General features: G+C 46.1%; 5 protein-coding genes across 5 annotated transcripts; 2 read left to right on the forward strand and 3 right to left on the reverse strand.

Annotated features, from left to right (window-relative positions):
* Positions 1–1,664: 1,664 nt before the first annotated feature.
* On the forward strand, positions 1,665–3,506 carry V1508DRAFT_408824 (uncharacterized protein). The gene is made up of 2 exons (XM_066939065.1): positions 1,665–1,795; positions 1,849–3,506. The coding sequence occupies exons 1-2, from the start codon at positions 1,759–1,761 to the stop codon at positions 3,339–3,341; spliced, it is 1,530 nt and encodes a 509-aa protein (XP_066798842.1). The 5' UTR covers positions 1,665–1,758; the 3' UTR covers positions 3,342–3,506.
* A 19-nt stretch (positions 3,507–3,525) lies between these two features.
* Positions 3,526–6,347, reverse strand: V1508DRAFT_102151 (uncharacterized protein). Its single transcript, XM_066935828.1, has 2 exons — positions 5,338–6,347; positions 3,526–5,279 (listed from the first exon to the last, which is right to left on the reverse strand). The coding sequence occupies exons 1-2, from the start codon at positions 6,196–6,198 to the stop codon at positions 3,678–3,680; spliced, it is 2,463 nt and encodes an 820-aa protein (XP_066798843.1). The 5' UTR covers positions 6,199–6,347; the 3' UTR covers positions 3,526–3,677.
* A 1,330-nt stretch (positions 6,348–7,677) lies between these two features.
* Positions 7,678–9,080, reverse strand: V1508DRAFT_401753 (S-adenosyl-L-methionine-dependent methyltransferase; the record flags this gene model as incomplete). Its single annotated transcript, XM_066938438.1, has 2 exons — positions 7,678–8,892; positions 8,943–9,080. The coding sequence occupies 2 exons, from the start codon at positions 9,078–9,080 to the stop codon at positions 7,678–7,680; spliced, it is 1,353 nt and encodes a 450-aa protein (XP_066798844.1).
* A 364-nt stretch (positions 9,081–9,444) lies between these two features.
* Positions 9,445–15,970, forward strand: V1508DRAFT_102318 (sister chromatid cohesion C-terminus-domain-containing protein). Its single transcript, XM_066935832.1, has 15 exons — positions 9,445–9,651; positions 9,715–9,910; positions 9,975–10,105; positions 10,178–11,229; positions 11,282–11,369; positions 11,425–11,672; positions 11,727–12,212; positions 12,263–12,627; positions 12,688–13,168; positions 13,222–13,506; positions 13,557–13,799; positions 13,851–14,196; positions 14,254–14,491; positions 14,542–14,677; positions 14,732–15,970. The coding sequence occupies exons 1-15, from the start codon at positions 9,543–9,545 to the stop codon at positions 15,530–15,532; spliced, it is 5,205 nt and encodes a 1,734-aa protein (XP_066798845.1). The 5' UTR covers positions 9,445–9,542; the 3' UTR covers positions 15,533–15,970.
* On the reverse strand, positions 15,711–17,197 carry V1508DRAFT_408830 (uncharacterized protein). Its single transcript, XM_066939066.1, has 2 exons — positions 16,454–17,197; positions 15,711–16,396 (listed from the first exon to the last, which is right to left on the reverse strand). The coding sequence occupies exons 1-2, from the start codon at positions 16,715–16,717 to the stop codon at positions 15,932–15,934; spliced, it is 729 nt and encodes a 242-aa protein (XP_066798846.1). The 5' UTR covers positions 16,718–17,197; the 3' UTR covers positions 15,711–15,931.
* Positions 17,198–17,610: the final 413 nt, after the last annotated feature.

Below are 17,610 nucleotides of genomic sequence, written 5' to 3' on the forward strand. Positions count from 1 at the left end.
GGCTGAAGAGATTCGCGTTTGATCCGTCCGACACAGGTCAGCAAATGCTGACACCCGACTTATATACCAATCAATCGGCCGCGAATGGATCTATCGCTTCTTGAACCGGTTGCCACATCTGAAGACGGTTACTGCCCGTCAATTTGACTTTGCAAGACGTCGGGAGGCCACACGTGAGAGGTTTGATCTGTAGTGTGGGGCGATTGAGGCACAGTTTTCCGCAAATTGCTACGAACCGCGATATCTACAACATGGATGAAGCAGGCTACGTCATCGGAACAAGTCAGTCAAACAAGGTTATCATTGACACTTTCCAGAAAAGCCATTCAAAGGTTGTGCTTGGGTCTAGGCGGATAACCGTGCGCTACCACCATTGATCATCTTCAGGTTTATACACCAACGCAAACTGAGTAGTGCCTGGAATTCCGCCAGATTCCAAATTTCGGCTGGGAAGAGTGGCTGGACGTCTGATATCATGGAATGGCCCGTTGAGCCTGGCGTTCGAGCCTGAACCAGTGAGCAAGCTGTAATCTTTTCGTCTTCTATTGCTGATTGTCATATCAGCCATATTACTGCCCCATTTACCTTCTACTGCATGGGGAACAATATCGAACTTATGGTCCTTCCAACCACATTGTTCACATGTGCTGCAACCACCAGATATTAGTAAAGTTTTTTGTGCGTCTGCAGCCAGCCCTTGGCAGAGAGACTTTCAGTTTCCAAGGCAGGAATTGGGCGGATCGTGCACTATGAATGGGTCCAGATGTGCAAAAAAGGAATGAATTAGGCAATCACAAAGTAAAACATCAAGTGTGCTTGTAGAGGTGCTGGTCTGATTCCATATAACACTCAACCGGTTTGGTCCGGCATCCAGAATTTCTCCAGCCAGACCAAAACTGCCACAAACACCCCAGGATCTAGGTCATCCCAGAAGTTCCTTGCTATAGAGCTCTCCCCCAGATGGCAATGAGCTCCGAGAATCGATTACAGTCTTACGATCGGCCCTGTCCAGCCAGGAGAGACTTACATCGCCAAGTTAAAGATTCATCGATCACCTGACCCGGTTGTTGAAACGCAAAATACGGAAATATCGCTTATGCAAACAAATGGAGGATACCGCTGAGATTCTCCAGGCGTGGAAGGTTCGCAAGAGGTGTAGAAGAGTCCAATTAAATGGCAAATTCTAGTTTAGTACTGAGGAGGTGTGGAACGGAAAATAAAAATAGCAGAGGATGTCAAGAAGAAGCCAGTCGCAAAACATCCTGGTGCGGCCCCATGCAAACATAAAATTGAGAAATAGAGGAACCCGAAGAAAAGCATTTTGTTCTAGTATAAAGGAGTAAAGTCGGAAGCCAGTCGGATCAGTCTTACATCCGTTACCCCATACCCTACGTTAGAAGTTTGCATAAGCTGTCCAAAACTGGTCTGGAGAGGGCGCGTTGGCGCGCAGTGGACGGACGTAAAGCAGAAATATAGAGCCAAATACCTAAGCTGCTTGATGTCTAGCTTTGCAATATGTCAACAATGTCATTTCTAAAGTAGTCGTCATTTCATATTATTCTGTCTCTGTAAGAAGAGCTGAGCAAATCCCTCCGATTGACATTTAGAATCAGGTGACAAAGATAAACTGACCCAAACTCCCGGGCCGGTACATGTCCACGAATCATCGCGAGAATAAACTCCTCAGGGGTTATCGTAGGACACTTAACACTCCAATTCATTCCATAGTAGCAAAATACCTGACCATCTGGTGCTTTAATGAAGATAGCTTTTATTCATCCGGACTTAGGAATAGGTATGCCATCAAAATTTTCAGTTATTGCTGCGGTACTAACGAGTGACCGTTAGGCGGAGCTGAGCGTCTTGTTGTCGATGCAGCAGTTGGTCTGCAATCATTGGGCCACAGCGTCACCGTCTACACGTCACGCTGCGACCACAAACACTGCTTTGAAGAAGTACGCAATGGAACACTCAACGTCGTCGTCAAAGGTGACACAATATTCCCGCGAACAATCTTTGGCCGCTTCGCGATCCTATGCGCCATAATGCGGCAACTGCATCTAACATTATTTCTCCTACAACACGAAAACACCACGTATGATGCCATTTTTGTTGATCAGTTGTCGTTCTGCATTCCACTTTTGAGAATAGGATTAGATAGACGGAAACCGGCACCCAATTGTGAGAGTAATTCGGCATATAGTAGGCGGTCGACATCACAGCGGCGGAAACGCAAGGCGCGTATACTATTTTATTGCCATTTTCCGGACAAGCTGCTGGCCACTCGGAAGTCACTCATTAAGAGACTCTATCGTATACCGTTCGACACGATTGAGGCATATAGCACCTCGCGTGCCGATATACTCCTGGTCAATTCGCGGTTTACTCAACGGATGTTCCGCCAGGAATTTCCAAGTATTAATCGGACCCCAGGAGTAGTGTATCCATGTGTATCTGACTCAGAAGAAAAAGATGAGCAAATTGTCAAGTTAATCCAAGATTCAGGAAAGAGCACACTCTTGTCAGTCAACAGATTCGAGAGGAAGAAGGGTATTGACCTGAGCATAAGCGCATATGCGGCCTTGAGAGAAACGCCAGGATTTGCGAAGACTGCGTTGTTGATAGCTGGAGGTTACGATAGTGAGGTCAAAGAAAATATTGAATATCTATCAGAGCTGCAAGGATTATGCGACATTCTCGGTATGGAGCACAAAACGATATGGGACATCGAGAAGAATACGATATTATTCAATGCCGCACTGTCGTCATCATCGGTTCTATTTTGTCCATCTGTCTCAAGCCCGGTACGGAATGCACTTCTATCCTCGTGTCGTGCTCTCACGTACACACCTACCGACGAGCATTTTGGTATTGTGCCGCTGGAGGCAATGCTCATGAACGTACCCGTAATCGCAACGTCAACCGGGGGACCTCTCGAGACGGTGGACGATGGCGTGACTGGCTGGCTACGCACGCCGGATGTAAGTGCTTGGACTCCAGTTTTTAATCACGTCCTCTTCGAGGCTACAGATGCCGAGCTGAAAGCGATGGGCAAACGCGGTCGCAAGGCAGTTCTTAAAAAATACTCGCGAAGAGAAATGGCAACATCGTTCGAACGAGCTTTCCTGTCCGCATCAGAGTTTTCCTCAGAACAAGACAACCACGCCGATCAGCAGCCGGCTTTCCTGCGAACTCCAGGACCACGAGATGGGGCTTGGATCGCATTTTTGGGATGGGCTACTTACTATTGCAAGTACGGATTAGAATTCACGGTGCCTAGTTTCTCTGAGGTGTTAGTGGGAGCGTGCATTGTTCTTGTTGTCTATTATGCATTCTTCTGAGAACGTACCTGGCACGATTTTTGTAGGTCGTAATATATTAACTAGTCGCTAGAATATAGGACGGGATGTTGGACTTAATTAAGTTCTGAATATCAAAAAAAATTTACGAAATAGAACAATAAAACAAATTGTACGCCGGAAAAGGACACCATCCATATGGTAGCTAAAAGTCAATACAAAATGAGAGGCCATCTAAACTAACTCGTGCTTATGACATCGTGCCATAAAAGCAAGAGATGATATCCCACAAACGCCATACAAGAATTTATAATAATAGTACAAACTCAATCATACATAAAATCTCATACAATCAAGAAGGACGCAAATGCCAATGGTTCATGTAGAGACGTGATCATCGGCCCCACCATCCATTCCCTGCTCGTCCATGATTAGGACACCTATGGCTGGCAGTTTACTATCTGGGCCGTCTTCCTCCAACAATAACTCTTCGAATTTTATACCAATGTTGTCTGCTGAGTCTTTGCCTATTCGATAGAAGTATTGCTTTAGAGTGTTTATGCCTCTGAGATAGCCCATGTCCGGCTGATCTGGATACTTTGGAGGACAGCTTGCGTTGTTGAGAGACGTTTCCTCCGCCGCAACACATTGAGCGAAATCAATAATGCGTAGATTAATCTTCGAGTTCTCATCACCGGCATCGTACATCAACAGTAAACTCGAGCCATAAAGTCTGTATCCGACTAGTCTTTTGATAATATTCTCGATTTCGCTGAGTTTGCGTAGAATTCTTGGGATATATTGTAGCAGTGCATCGTCCGCACGACCTCCTGCCAAAAAAAGTCGCAAGCAATCCCGAAACTCAGCACCAGCACGTAATTTGCGACCGAAGTATTTATCCTGATAGATATATTGCTGTTCTCTAACATTCCAAACTTGCATTCCGCAAATTCGAACGCCCAATTTGCGACTTGTCGTTGTAGCGCACTTCTTGGCCTGAGACGCTTGCTTCGCCGGCGTGGCATCTATTCCGTATTGACGAGTACCCATCTTTAAGTCAAGGACACATGGCCGTTTCATGCCACTAGTAAGATCTTCAAGTAATAAGAACCTCTCTGTGCGAGTGCACTTAGACTTATGCCGTGCCGGAGAAATCATCTTAAATTTTGGAGACTTAAGTCCCTGGCTAGCGGATTCAGCTGCGGCCGCACCCAATTTGAGCGACGAAAAGTTCCCGGTGGATGAGGATCGCTTCTGATGTCCACTCTCTAGCTCAGGAATTTCATGTATATCATCGATCGGGAATAATATATCATCCTCCTTTGTAGGACCAGCATTTGGGGAAGCTTCGGCGCTGACCTCACCATCACTGACCACCGTGTTTGGTGCAAACGGCTTTCTGGAGGCAACGCTAGCCGCTGACGGTAAGTCGGTGGTGCTCACATGCCGCCGGGATCCCAACAGCCCCTTCTCAGATGATACCCGCCGATGCGGTGAATGTACTATAACCGTCGCGAGAGCTTCAACCATTACTTGCTCCTGCAGCTTGTGATTTATCTGGGTGGCACCCCACGATGGAAAACGCTGTCGCATGGAAGAATCTCCAGTACTCTCATGACTGTGATTGTTGTGGTCGTGATAAGAATCATGAACGGAATCCTGTGACGGAGCGGAGGACGAATACTTTTTAATAATTGATTCGGGAATGATATGTCGGTTGTCATCGAGTACTACTTCAGGTAACCTTGACAGAGTGCGAAGACCAGTACCGTTCGTAGAGCGATGTCGAGCTTTCATTTCTTCCTCGTCGGACAAATCGACTGTGTGTCGTACATTCAAAACACCAATGTATTTTGGCATAAACTTGAGAAGGTCGCTGTGGTTCTGCTCGACTGCCTCATACCATAGATTCTCTCGCTTTGCCAATGCCTTGCACACGGCCTTGTGCGAAAATCTGAACAGCGCATGATGACCTCCGACCTACAATTGGTAACTGTCAGCACAAGCCGCTTCGTAATAATGACTAAATATTACTAACTTGATGCTTATAGGGTAAAAGCTCTATCGCAATTGGCGGTTTTTCATCTTCTGACAGTTGTTCGTCGTCGCTATTATCATTGACTTTATGCTGCTGATGTACAATATATGTAGCAGACGCGACATCGTCATTGTCACCATTCTTCTTGTTCAACCTTTGGTCTGCACCAACGCCACGCCGCCAAGGCGTGCGCGATGCTCCATTCCCTTCATTGTCGATTGGCTCCGTAGCTTGTGGTTCGTCTGCCTTGAACAGACCTAGCAGCTTAGACGCCTTCCGAGATCGCGCGCGGCTAGCAGCCGCAGCGTCGGCAGCAGCCTGAGCGTACGCAACTCGAGGAGACAAGCCCTTTTCCTGTGCTAGATCGGCAATCGGTTCTTCTGGAAAAATACCTGAGATGTTGCCATCATTGTCACCAGTGGGCGACAACATCGGACTCTCGATCGGAGAGATGTACGGGATCTCGTTCGCAACCGTCATCGGCGGGAGCGAGAACGCACCCATGGGGGTGCGTACAGTAGCATAGGCGTTCGGCGATGTATATGTTGAATCTGAAGGCTTCGTCTTCGCGACCGTAGGAGATGTTAGCAGACGCGAATCTGTGGGCGTCTCCGAGACTGCCAGGCCAGGCACCGGACTGGCAGAGTGATCTGCCGCATCAAGAGAATCCACCCCACCTACGAAACTATGCGGAAGAGTCTCCTTCGGAAGCTGAAAATCATGAGCAGCCGGTAGATCTGGCAGTTCTGCATTCATGTTGAGGAGCTGGGATACATTCGTGGAAGTAATAGTGGTAGTGGTGGCGCTTGTGCTGTCGCAGGATCGAGTTCGTGGTAATTGCCCATTCCGAAAATAGGACATACTACAAGCTGAAAGGATGAAATAGACAAGAAAGTTAGTATGTGCAGTCACCGCAGACTTCACTGCACTACAAGAGCTTGGAAAGAGAGGTCGAGTACGCAGTGCGGCCGTCGCGCTGAGGAGCGAGGTTTCGGGAGAGTAATGGCGGTAATATGGCGATGGACGGCTGCACGACGAGCGGAGGAAACCAAACACATGAATACTAGATTCACTACAGGCCAGACAGACTCCGGCGTGGCGGCGCTAGCGCGTGGCTGTGCGAGTGACACAATGTGGGCACTGCCACAGGCATTTCACCAATGGCGACTGGCTGCGCGGCCCAGCCGCTCGCCGCACACTTCACCACCCATCCATACACGCACTTAATACCTCCCATACACAGTCTCCGCGACTCCCTACTCGCCGACCGATCTCGCAGCTCGAAGTTGAGAGCATGGTTGCGATGTACGTCGCTGGATATGTCGGAACTGTCTGCTCACGCAATATCTATATGTAATATATGTGTATATTCAAAATACGAGAGCAAGCAATCACACGGTGGCTCGTAACCCAGAATTGCCGATTCTCAACGAATTAGGCTGTCGCTTTCTGCCATACCCTTAGACTACATCTATAAAGACCTTTGAATGACAGAATCCAGGGGTGAATCGTGCTGAGGCTCAGCGGAGTGCTTAAGCGTCAAAGCAATATGTGTTTAAAGCCACAAGCACTAGCGCAGAAATATTACAATTAGAATTTAACCGTCAACGGCATCATGTTCGGGCCGGTCTAATGGAAAATTCACAGCCTAACCCGCATGCCGCTGCACATTTGTATCCAAGTCTACAGAAGCCCCACAGTTTCGTAATATCATGGCTTTTCAGAACGGGCTGGTTGTTGTGATGACTGCTTTAAATCGTCTTGAATGTGACGGGGCCTCGAACTCAGTTTCGTCGGATCTTAGCAAGAAGTGCGGACGCGGAAGTGACTAGCTCGATAAGCATCCACAACTGAACCGCTGCAGAGCTGTATGTGCTTGCAGTAGGCGAAGTGAGATCTGCCAAATCCACCGCCTTAGTGCGATGATACTCTGAACGTGAAATCCTATGTCACATGGGAAAACGTAATATTTCGTCAGGTTAGTTCAGCCAAACGATAGCGCATCTGTTATTCAAACCCTCCCAACAATGGCGCCACATCCGACACTAGTTATTTTCTAAATAGAGAAATAAGGAGGGAATTGACTTCATGAGGTTGTCGTAGGATTGACGGTTGTGGCCAAACAGGCAGCCTTATAAATCACGAATCCTTCAGTACTCCCGGCGTCAAGCTCACCCAGAATTCTCTCTGACGTCGTCATCAGGTCACCTCTCCGTCTCATAACTCGTCGAAGTCATATCGTCTTTAGAGCGCCCATTACTATGCAGATCCAAGAGGTATTGCTCCGCGTCTAAGTGCTGCCGTATTACGAGATCCTTGCGCACCTTCCAGTCTCACAGTTCACCCTTTTTTGACCAAGAAGTCACCACAAATATGAATGACACCTGGAGCAAAACTTTTAATTTTCTCGATGTGCGTCGGTATTACACACGAACCCGAACTAAACTCAGAAATTAGGTACAGTAACTTAAGCGCTGTGCTTCGAGACCATGTGTCAATATCGGAGTGAGCCACGTTTGCGTGAACATGCAATGTGACATTAGCTTCAGATGAAAGCGCAGCAAGCTCAGTAGCGATCGGCCAGCTTTGTTCGCTAGACGGCAATAAACCCATGTTGATGTGATTTATATTGTACTTTAAGTCGTGTGCATCTGCTGCAGTGCGAATTCTCAATATCGCATACCGGTTATCCTCTAGAAAAACCACTAGTTTGGGAGCGGAGTCCTTCTTAGTTTCTATAACCCAATCTTCCTCGTGTTGGACCAATTGTGCTTTCCATTTGTTTGCTTTCGCACCGCGAAGAAGGCCTTCCACACTCCAGGGGTTGATTTCCCAGCAAAGCACCAGACCGGCGCCGCGCTTTGCGTACGAGAATGCAAAATAACCGATTCCGGCATATAAATCCACTACTGTCTTATTCTCGACATTCTCGAATCGCAACACCCGAGCTTTTTCTTTAATATTTCCTCGACTAAACATAGTATACCGGGGAGCCCAAGTCTGACAAATGCTATTCTGACGAGTAGCAGCCCACAGCTCTCTCGCCATATGTTCCCGAGATGGTGCCAGAATACTAGCATGATTAACATCGAGCCCGAAGTCTCCGTAGAGACAGACCAATTGCGTAGGTTTCCTCATCGCGTTATCGTTGTCGCCTGGGATGGGAGCATTTTGGGCGATGTGAGTGACATTCAGTCTATCCGCCAGAAGCTTGTAAAATTTATTCGCAAAAGTTAAATCACCTTGGGCTATTGATTGCCACTCCGGGATGCTTTCAAACGAGCCGGATGATAGGAGCAAAAATTGGCCATATATATAGTATCGATGCGGTAAACTTTTTATCATCTGATCAAGTCGCTCGGGTGACAAACTTGGGATCATCAATGACTCAAGGGCACTTAGTACTGCAGCCTTCAAGTTTGATGATGATTGAACATCCCATGCGTTCTTATAATTATCATTTGGGACCACCATTATCTCCAATGACGGCTCAAGATCGACCAGCTCAGGAAACTCAGCCATTGTAATTCTCTTTAGATCCACATACTCCCCAGTCTATAACATATAATTAGTAAAATGGTAAACATCGTATACATTCTAAATACCTTATTGGTAAATATTAGAAAGCCGTTGTCATCTTTCTCTATGCCCCGTAGTTTGTCAAAATGGCCGCTCTTCTCCAACGCCGTCTTGCAAGCCTTGACTTGTCGCCGGTCAAGAGTTTGAATTGCCAGCACAGGCATTGAATACTTCCAAATTCCTAGATTTCTCCGATCGGTCGTTGAGGACAGTAAAGAATCGTATAAAATAATCGTGGGAGCCCCAAAGCTAGCGAAGGAGAACACTAATTGGGCGCGATCAATCCAGCTAGTCCAGTTGCCCGAAAGTTTTGAAACTGGTGCGGCTTATGCGGCGGGCAGCAATAACAACCCGCGACTTTGCCTCTCACGCGTCGAGGTTAACGTGCGACACCGCTACGCGCTCGGCCGCTTCGACATCACGAAACTGAACGCTGGAAGAGTGGCTTCATCGGCAGCAACTGCAACCGCCGCAAGCCATATATTGTCGCTAGAGCCTGAGTCCGGATTATTAGCAAATTTCTTGAAAGTTATTTCAATTTGTTGCCTGGTCTGGTTATAGCCACGCTAGCGACTCTTGCCCATCCTTGCTGCTCCTTGTTCTTATAGAGCCAAGCTTCTTCGACCATGACACAGGAGAACCGATCGAATTCCGGACCGCGGATACCGGTTCCGATGACGTTAAGTAACGCGTTGCCATACACCCCGTTCACGTCCGTGACGCCTGCTGGCTCAGGTGCGTATTCACCATTATGGAGCTGAGATTCTAAGGTATCGGGGTAATTAATCAACGACGTAGTCCCGTCTCTGGCAAATGTACCGGAGATCACAGCACAAACGTCAATATTTCAGCTTCCAGAGCAACAGCAGATTCAGTCACGTCAAACATTCGATCTGTTAAATGCAGTGCCACAGAGTGAACAGCACGCAGCCCTCGTTGAGAGTCACTTGCGTAGTCTCCGAGGCTACCTCAACACACCAGATATGCAGCCGCTGTATGTTATCACTGTCATTGACCAAAAAAACAGTATTGCGAATAGATCGCTAATGATCGTTTAGCAATTTCGAGGTTCCTGCGGTTTTTAATTCGCTGCCCACGATCCACGTGCCAATTGCCGCTCATGTCCCTTCCTTCGGTCTCGGGAAGTTTTCAGAGCGCCTAATGATTGAGTCCGATGTTTCATTTCAGTGTAAGTTTTAGCACGCTTATTTATTTGATTTTTTGAATTTTTCTGGATGCAGAAAACTAAGTATGGTTACAGATTCTATCGAACGTCGTGAACCACCGCCGTTACGAAGCGGATCCGATCATCCTGACATTCCGTTATTAAACATTCTGAGGACTGTACAAGAGGCACCATCGTTTCAAGTCCCTAGTGTCAAATCAGTTCCAACACAAGAACCTGAAGCAGTCGGTCACTACGACGAGTTGGCAAAATTATCTCCGCAGGAAACACTCCAGGGAGTCAACGGCGAATTACAATGTGTGCAGCATCAAATTAAGCGGCAGAAAATGGAGAAACCTGATAAGTCCGTGGCGTCTAAGCAAGCAAATCACGCACCTCAAGCCAAAACTCCAATGGGCACTTTAGCCACGTTACTGACAGAAGTCAATAATGATGCCGGTAAACCGCAAGATCAGTGTCTCAGCCCAATGCCAATTCTCGATTCGGCTCAACAGCAGAAGAATCTGAACGCGGACATCAGCATTCAGCCTCCACAGACTCCGAGTTATGCACTGTCAGAAATGTCATTTGCTAAACCATGTCCATCCTCTACTACATCACACGGTAGTGCGTCACCTGCTATTGAGTCAGAGTCAGTATCAATGAAACGAAAGTATCCAGATGATACCAAGCCGGCGATAGCAACCACTCCCGATGAGTTGACGTCGAAAGCCCGTGCGGTACTCGATGCGCTCCAGTCCTTAATCGAGACAATTTTCGAAGCTGATGATAATAGTGAGAGGGATACTTCTGGGGTTGAGCGCGGATTATCGACATTATGGGTCGTGGGCGGACCTGAAACCGAGCCACTTCTGGCCAACGATGCGGAAATCCGGTTGGAAGGAGGTTTGCGGCGAGCGATAAGTAATAAAATTTACCATGACGTGCCTTTGGACGACATATTACGACTTCAGAAGATTTGCATGCGGTCAATTAGAAATGCTAGTGAGATAGCATGGAAAGGGACGAATGGATTGATAGACTGTCAAGATTCGGAGGTCTTCACGGCCATCTCCTTAACGGACAATGCGCTAAAAGCTTGCAAGACGATTACCAGAACAATGCTAGGTGATCGTGAAGAAAAACAGGTTTGCCTTCAATGCGGAATAGTTAGTTCAACGTGTCTGATAGTCCCGATAGATATGCTCTGAGGATATCGTGAAGGAGATAGTTGATTTTGTCAGCAATCTCCTTGAAGGCCTTTTTATTCCTCTTATCCCAGCGCTTAGTAAGTCGCATATGAGCTGAGGTGGAAAATACTGGGACACTAACTCTCGTACTAGCTGAAATGGATCAACTGATGCCGTACAAGAAACTAGTTGTCGGCATTGCTCAAGAAACAATTAGGGTCCTCAATTTGTTGTATCAACTCCTAGCCGTCCAAGATCTAAGCGAAAGTGTTATCACTCGCCTAGAATTTTTCTCAATTAATATTATCTTTGCAGAGAACGCGACGAAGGAGAAAGACTCATATCTTGGGTCGTCTAGCATTGAGAATCTGCGACTCGCGACTATGGACATACTAGCTCAGGTACATTATACGCATTCTGGTTGCCTAAACATGCCGTTAATAAGGTCAACTCAGGTCTTCGCATCATATCCCAGTCAGCGGACATTCGTTCTCGGCGAGATTCTAAGTAGCTTAGAAAAATTGCCGGTTAGTAGATTAACAGCACGCCAATATCGGCTCGTCGGTGGTGGGAATATACAGCTTGTCACTGCCTTGATTCTTCGTCTGATTCAAACTGCGGGCTCAATAGATAGCAGAAACTTACGATTAAGCGGTTCTACTAATTTCAACCTCGAAACTATGACTGCTGAGGAGAAGGAAATTGAGGTTAAGGATAGAGATGTATTTATGCAAGTTTTTCAAAAGTGCAACGCCGAAGCCATAAAGAGCTCTACAGATGTCGTCAATTTTCTCGTAGAGCGAGCTATGAAGTCTACCAAGTCAGGAGATGCTCCATACCGCGTGTTGCTGGATTTGTTCACGGAAGATTTTATCACAGTCTTGGAATACCCTGAGTGGCCTGGTGCGGAATTGTTGTTGCGGTGCTTGACAATGCACATGGTAAGCTACAACTGCTGAGTCTATAACAGAAATAAGGCTGACTTTGTAAGATTGGATGTGCGAACGGTGAGACATACGGGTCACAGGTGAACTCAATGTCACTGGATCTTTTAGGTATTATCGGTGTTAAGCTGTTGTCGTTGCGAAACTATCCTGCCACGATGCCAGATTTGACGTCTGTTTCATCCAAGAAAGACGTCGAGAAAATTGATAGTATAGCGAGCTCGATTTTGCTATACTTGCACAAGTCGCAGCTCGTCGACTCAACAGTGAAGAGCTCTTACGGATACTTTTTCTCAACCTGGGCGTCATTACTCGGCAATTTCCTTGAAGGCGACTCCGCCGATGCTATTCTAGGGTCAGTCAGAAAGCTTATCAGGGCAGTTAGCGATAATTCCTGGGCATCCAAAGAGGAGTGAGTAACATAGTTGGTATTTCATGAGAGCGATTAGTACTATTCTAATGCTTGGTGTAGCTTCGCGGATGACTCGCCAGCGGCGATGAAGTCGAAATATGACCAGTATTTGAAACTTTTACCGCTATGGAAGCTATACGATAGAGTTATGTCTGAAATACTTCGCGCTCTTGACCATCCACGCATTGTGTCGCGAACAAAGGGCCTCCGCGTCCTTGGCTTGCTCCTAGCAAAAGACCCATCCATTCTTGGGAATGTTAATGTAATGGACTCGGTATCCAGTCGTCTAAGAGATAGCTCGCCGCAAGTCCGTGATGCGGCAGTCGACATTGTCGGAAAATATATCCTCGTCAAGCCCGAAGTAACGAAGAAGCTATATCCAATTTTGTGCGAGCGGGCCGGTGATACTGGTACTGGGGTGCGGAGACGTGTGGTGAAGTTGCTAAAGGATGTCTATACTGCGACGGAAGATGTGGAAATCAGAGCGCAAATAGGGGATAGGCTATTAAGACGGCTAGAAGACAGTGATCCCGGCGTTGTTGTAAGCAGAATAATTGACAGGTTGAGTGAAGTCGATCAACTGACAAGATGTAGGCTCTGGCTAAGAAAACGCTGGAAGAGTTATTATACGGGCCGACTTGTAGTTTACCGGAAGCCGACGATTTAGGATTTAGGACAGAAATCAATACGAGAATTAGCATTTTACTCCAAATCCGCGACAAGAGTGAATCGAGTGCCCGTTTAGTGCAAATGCTGACGCTACATGTATTTGAGGAGTCGGATGGAAGCGCACATACAGTACATCAAGCGCAAATAATCTTGAAAGCCATTATCGAGAATTTGTTTGAAGCAGTTATTGACTGGACCGATACAAAAAAGGTAGGTTTCAAGGGCTAGCATCTATAAGGAACTTCCTGACTTTGAGGTAGACATCGCTCCAGAGTTTGTTCGGGCTCTTGTCAGTATTTGCCGTTGCTAGCAGGTCTCATTTTGAAGCGGATCAGCTAGTCGCTTTACAAAGCTATTTGGATGATACAAAAACGGATGCATGTACGTTTTACGTTTTGCTCATATTTCGGAATGTGCTACCAGGTGTCGGCTCTTTCCGTCCGAAATTTTTAGTAGAGGTTCAGCAATCACTTCTGAAACGCCTAACAAAATTTACTTTGAAAGTGAGTGATTTATCACTAGCAAGTATTACATCTCTTTCTCACAATGTATAGGAGTTATCAGAGGCTGTCCCATGCCTAAGGGACATAAGCAATATGTTGAAGGATACTCGGCGGTTAGCGGTTACAACAGGATCTTGTCTTAAGTCCCTCTACAAATTCAGGGACGTGCTTCTCAGAGGTCAACTTACCAATGCGGATCCGAGAGTCGTGCGCCTGTTACATTTGTTAGGGCATCTAGGACGATACTGCAGTCTAGATTCCCACAAGGAGATTCTCGAGGAGCAAGCGCTAAAAGGCAAAGGTCGTACTCTCTCGGAAGCGATTATCCTTGCGTTGCAGGTATTCACTCGACCGAATGCAGCCGCTGGAATTCGCAGAACGGCAATAAGAAACTTAGGTAGGCTCACCGATATTTACTTAGTTATGTGATGGAAGTTGTTCACACAATGGGTAGGACTGATCGCTATCGCAAACCCTAGACTATTTTTAGAGCCATCGATTATTAAGATTCTTGATGCTGCCTTGGATAGTGGCGACATGGATCTCAAGGATACGGTGATAAAAATGTTTAACGAATTTCTCGCGTACGAGCAAGCTCGAGCTGATGATGCCGTCAAGAAGAGGGGTGGATCGGATAAGAATGTTGACGTTGCAGTTTTACAGGGAGAAGCCAAGAACTTCTCTGCTGACAGGTATGTGGTTGGCAGCAGCACATCTTTTTATGACTAACATTAAACAACAGTGTTTGCTCTTCCTTGATGCAACTATATCTTGATCGGATTTTAGCTATAGCATTAGGTTCTGAAGACGAGCGTGCATTTTCGGCTATTCTACTGGTGGAAAGGATAGTAAGACAAGGTTACGCGAATCCACGAAATGTAAGAAAGTTTACCTTCGAGAATGTATTGATATTCTAATACTGATTTGAACAGTGTATACCTGTCCTTGTTGCTCTAGAGACATCTAGCAGACCAGTTGTCAGATCCCTGGCGCTCGAACTGCACCAGACCCTCCACGAGAAGCACGAATCTCTTATTGAAGGAGCCTACCTTGAGGGAGTCAGAGCTGTACTTGATTACAATCGCCGAATTGATCCGAAGCGAAATTCTGCTATGCTTGACGAGAATCTGAAACCACTTTATTCAGTGATTAAATCGAGCCGCAACACGAGAAAGAAATTTATTGGTGCTGTGACCAAAGCCATGGATTTTGACGCTTCAAAGTTCGTCGAGGAGCAACTCGATTCGACGATTAGCCACCTCATTTACGTTTCTTACTGTGCGCGAAATATTGCCTGTTTAGACTTCTCGACCGTCGAAGAACCCCATCATACAGTATATGCACTGGATCAAATCATAGGGAGTACTGGAATGTCGGTTCTATACATGATTACGGATTATCAGAACCAGCTGTCTCAGTTGAGTGGAACCGAAGCGACAGCCACAAGCGCTAATCTACAGGGACTAACAATATGTTGCGCGACTTTATACGCGATATGGCAACTACGACAGCATATTAAAAGGCTATACAATCTTGCCGAACAAAATTGCAGAACGTATCAACCATCGAAATCGGCTAAAGACACGCGACCAATATCGAAAATTTCTGGGTATGATGAGCATTTGCAGCTTGAGGATTTCTGCCTTCAAGAAGCATTTGACAACGATGACGAAAACCTTGCTATACTTGAACGAACTAAATATATTCTAGCTGCATTAGATAATTCTTTTTAGCCAATTCGAAAGAGATAGGTAATTTCGACGGCTCTTGCTTGTTACGCTAAAATTGGCATGCAGGACATTGCAGGCATTTTGTATCATATGTTGTAGAATTTCATGGTATACGTAGATCATGTTGCTAAATTAGCTATGGTATCTCTACTAGTTTTCTCTGTATTATTAGATTTCAGCTGTGTTTTTTTTCGCTAAAGGCGATAAGCATGGTGTACTATACAGTCAACATTATTAATATTATAACAAACAATGGGAATCGTCATGAATTAACAGAATTATAGCTATCTCATTGAATTAAATCCATAAGCCTCCATAATGAAGCAGAACACATCCGTGCTCCTTCCCGGAAACAATATTGAAAATTTCCGTCGAAACCAGTAAGATTAATGGTTGAATTACTTAGTCGATACCGGGCGCTAGTGCCACGAGTGAGAACGACAAATACGACGGGGATGTAGATGCAGCCTGTGCTTCGCGATCCATAAACCTCTTTACAAACAGCACAGCGGCAGGTGAGAGTACGTCATTCTCCGGTGCCAGCTTGGTTAATGCTATTGGACCTGCTCGCCTACCATCCAGTTCATATAATACATTTGATTTACTCTTTACGAATGCAACGAAATGAAGATTAACTTCCTCATTTGCGTCAGGTGCGGCAGTATCTCCATCGGAAGCCACCGCGGAATGTGCAACTTCTAGCGCTTTCGAGTTCTCGATGTAGTTGACTCGTTCTTTGGTCGTCAGCGGCGCGAGATCAGCTTTGAATTGGGCCAAGATTGAATCCGATCGGACGTAATCGTATGCGGGACCATTTAATGTCGAGTGCAGGACTGCATACGTGCCACAAGCATTTCTAATAGTTTGCTATAGGTCCAGTCAGTCACGACTCGTTACGTCGCACCGCAATGGCTCCAGGCATACCTTCAGCCATATTACATCGTCTTCTGGTGACGTCTCGTAAGGAACTTGGTCTTTGTCATGCTCTCGTCTGTACTCCTCGTAGGCATCTGATACAGGAAATACAAACATCAAAGCAAGCGCTGGCCGAGGAATAAATGAGAGAAGATCAGGATCGTCGAGGGAGTAGACGTCATGGAAGGATAGATTGTCAGATAGACCAAGTGACACTGCAAGCCGAGTGAGAACGTCCGGATTGGACTCTAATGGGACGAACGGGTTCACCATGCTAACACAACCTCAGATTTATCCTAGTTATATTCTGTAAATGCTGATATTAGCTGTTATCCGGTAGATTGGTGCGAGGCAAGAGAAGTCTCGCAATGAAGGTGCGCATTGGAAATCCGAATAGGTGTGCCCATCGTCCAATATTATCACCTGCCAAGCTGGCCGGCGCGGCTCAGAGGGGCAGGCAAGGCCGCACAGCTTCGGCTTATTCAGGTAACTAATGTACAAACTTATAGAAAATATTATGGTAAAGCACGCTGACTGGTGTCATTAAAATAGTGTTTGCCTCGGGTATATTGCTTATTAGATAAATTGTGCGCTTTGTATTTACGGTGCAACCGCAGCTAAGGATCCATCTAGGTTTCACATTTCGAGCTAATTGACGAGATTCATGGGGCTTCTACCAAATATGAAAAGGGAAAACATTGTATGTATCGGATTTTTCTGCAAAAAGAGGTTATCGGCTACAGCGAATGTGGGCTTAAACGGGCTTTGTTTTAGCATATAAGCTGTCTATTCAAACTCTCCATCAGCTGTACTTTATACATACTAGTCCCAAAGAGGAATGGTTAGTAGCTCGCTAATTAACTGCTGTAATTTCAAGCAGTTTATTTGTCTTGGACAGCATGAAACGAAAATAAGGTCTGCGCTCGAGCACAACCAATTTTTCATCAAAATTGGAAGATGTGGCCTTTGATACTCGTCGTTATACACATGCATGCACAAGCCAGGCAGAAGAGAGGAGACAACCAAAGTCACAAAAATCGTCATATATTGATAGCATAGAAGGAAGATAGAGATATCAAGAGGGGACAAGGAATTGATAGTTGACGCTGTTAATGCCGTCTTATTAGGCTGGGAAATTTGGGTGGTTGGCTACGGTACTCATTCTG

This window comes from Lipomyces doorenjongii, assembly GCF_038497915.1.
Source record: "Lipomyces doorenjongii strain NRRL Y-27504 unplaced genomic scaffold V1508scaffold_2, whole genome shotgun sequence".
NCBI lineage: Eukaryota > Fungi > Ascomycota > Lipomycetes > Lipomycetales > Lipomycetaceae > Lipomyces > Lipomyces doorenjongii.

Bases quoted from the DNA above. Each gene is read 5' to 3' on its own strand.
- V1508DRAFT_408824 (XM_066939065.1), top strand. From the start codon at position 1,759: ATGAAGATAGCTTTTATTCATCCGGACTTAGGAATAG. The intron at 1,796-1,848 runs GTATGCCATCAA...AGTGACCGTTAG, and splicing joins TCATCCGGACTTAGGAATAG to GCGGAGCTGAGCGTCTTGTT.
- V1508DRAFT_102318 (XM_066935832.1), top strand. From the start codon at position 9,543: ATGACACAGGAGAACCGATCGAATTCCGGACCGCGGATACCGGTTCCG. The intron at 12,628-12,687 runs GTGAGTAACATA...TGCTTGGTGTAG, and splicing joins TCCTGGGCATCCAAAGAGGA to CTTCGCGGATGACTCGCCAG. The intron at 14,197-14,253 runs GTAGGCTCACCG...CACAATGGGTAG, and splicing joins AACGGCAATAAGAAACTTAG to GACTGATCGCTATCGCAAAC.
- V1508DRAFT_102151 (XM_066935828.1), bottom strand. From the start codon at position 6,198: ATGTCCTATTTTCGGAATGGGCAATTACCACGAACTCGATCCTGCGAC. The intron at 5,280-5,337 runs GTTAGTAATATT...TACCAATTGTAG, and splicing joins TTTTACCCTATAAGCATCAA to GTCGGAGGTCATCATGCGCT.
- V1508DRAFT_408830 (XM_066939066.1), bottom strand. From the start codon at position 16,717: ATGGTGAACCCGTTCGTCCCATTAGAGTCCAATCCGGACGTTCTCACT. The intron at 16,397-16,453 runs GTATGCCTGGAG...CTGGACCTATAG, and splicing joins ACGATGTAATATGGCTGAAG to CAAACTATTAGAAATGCTTG.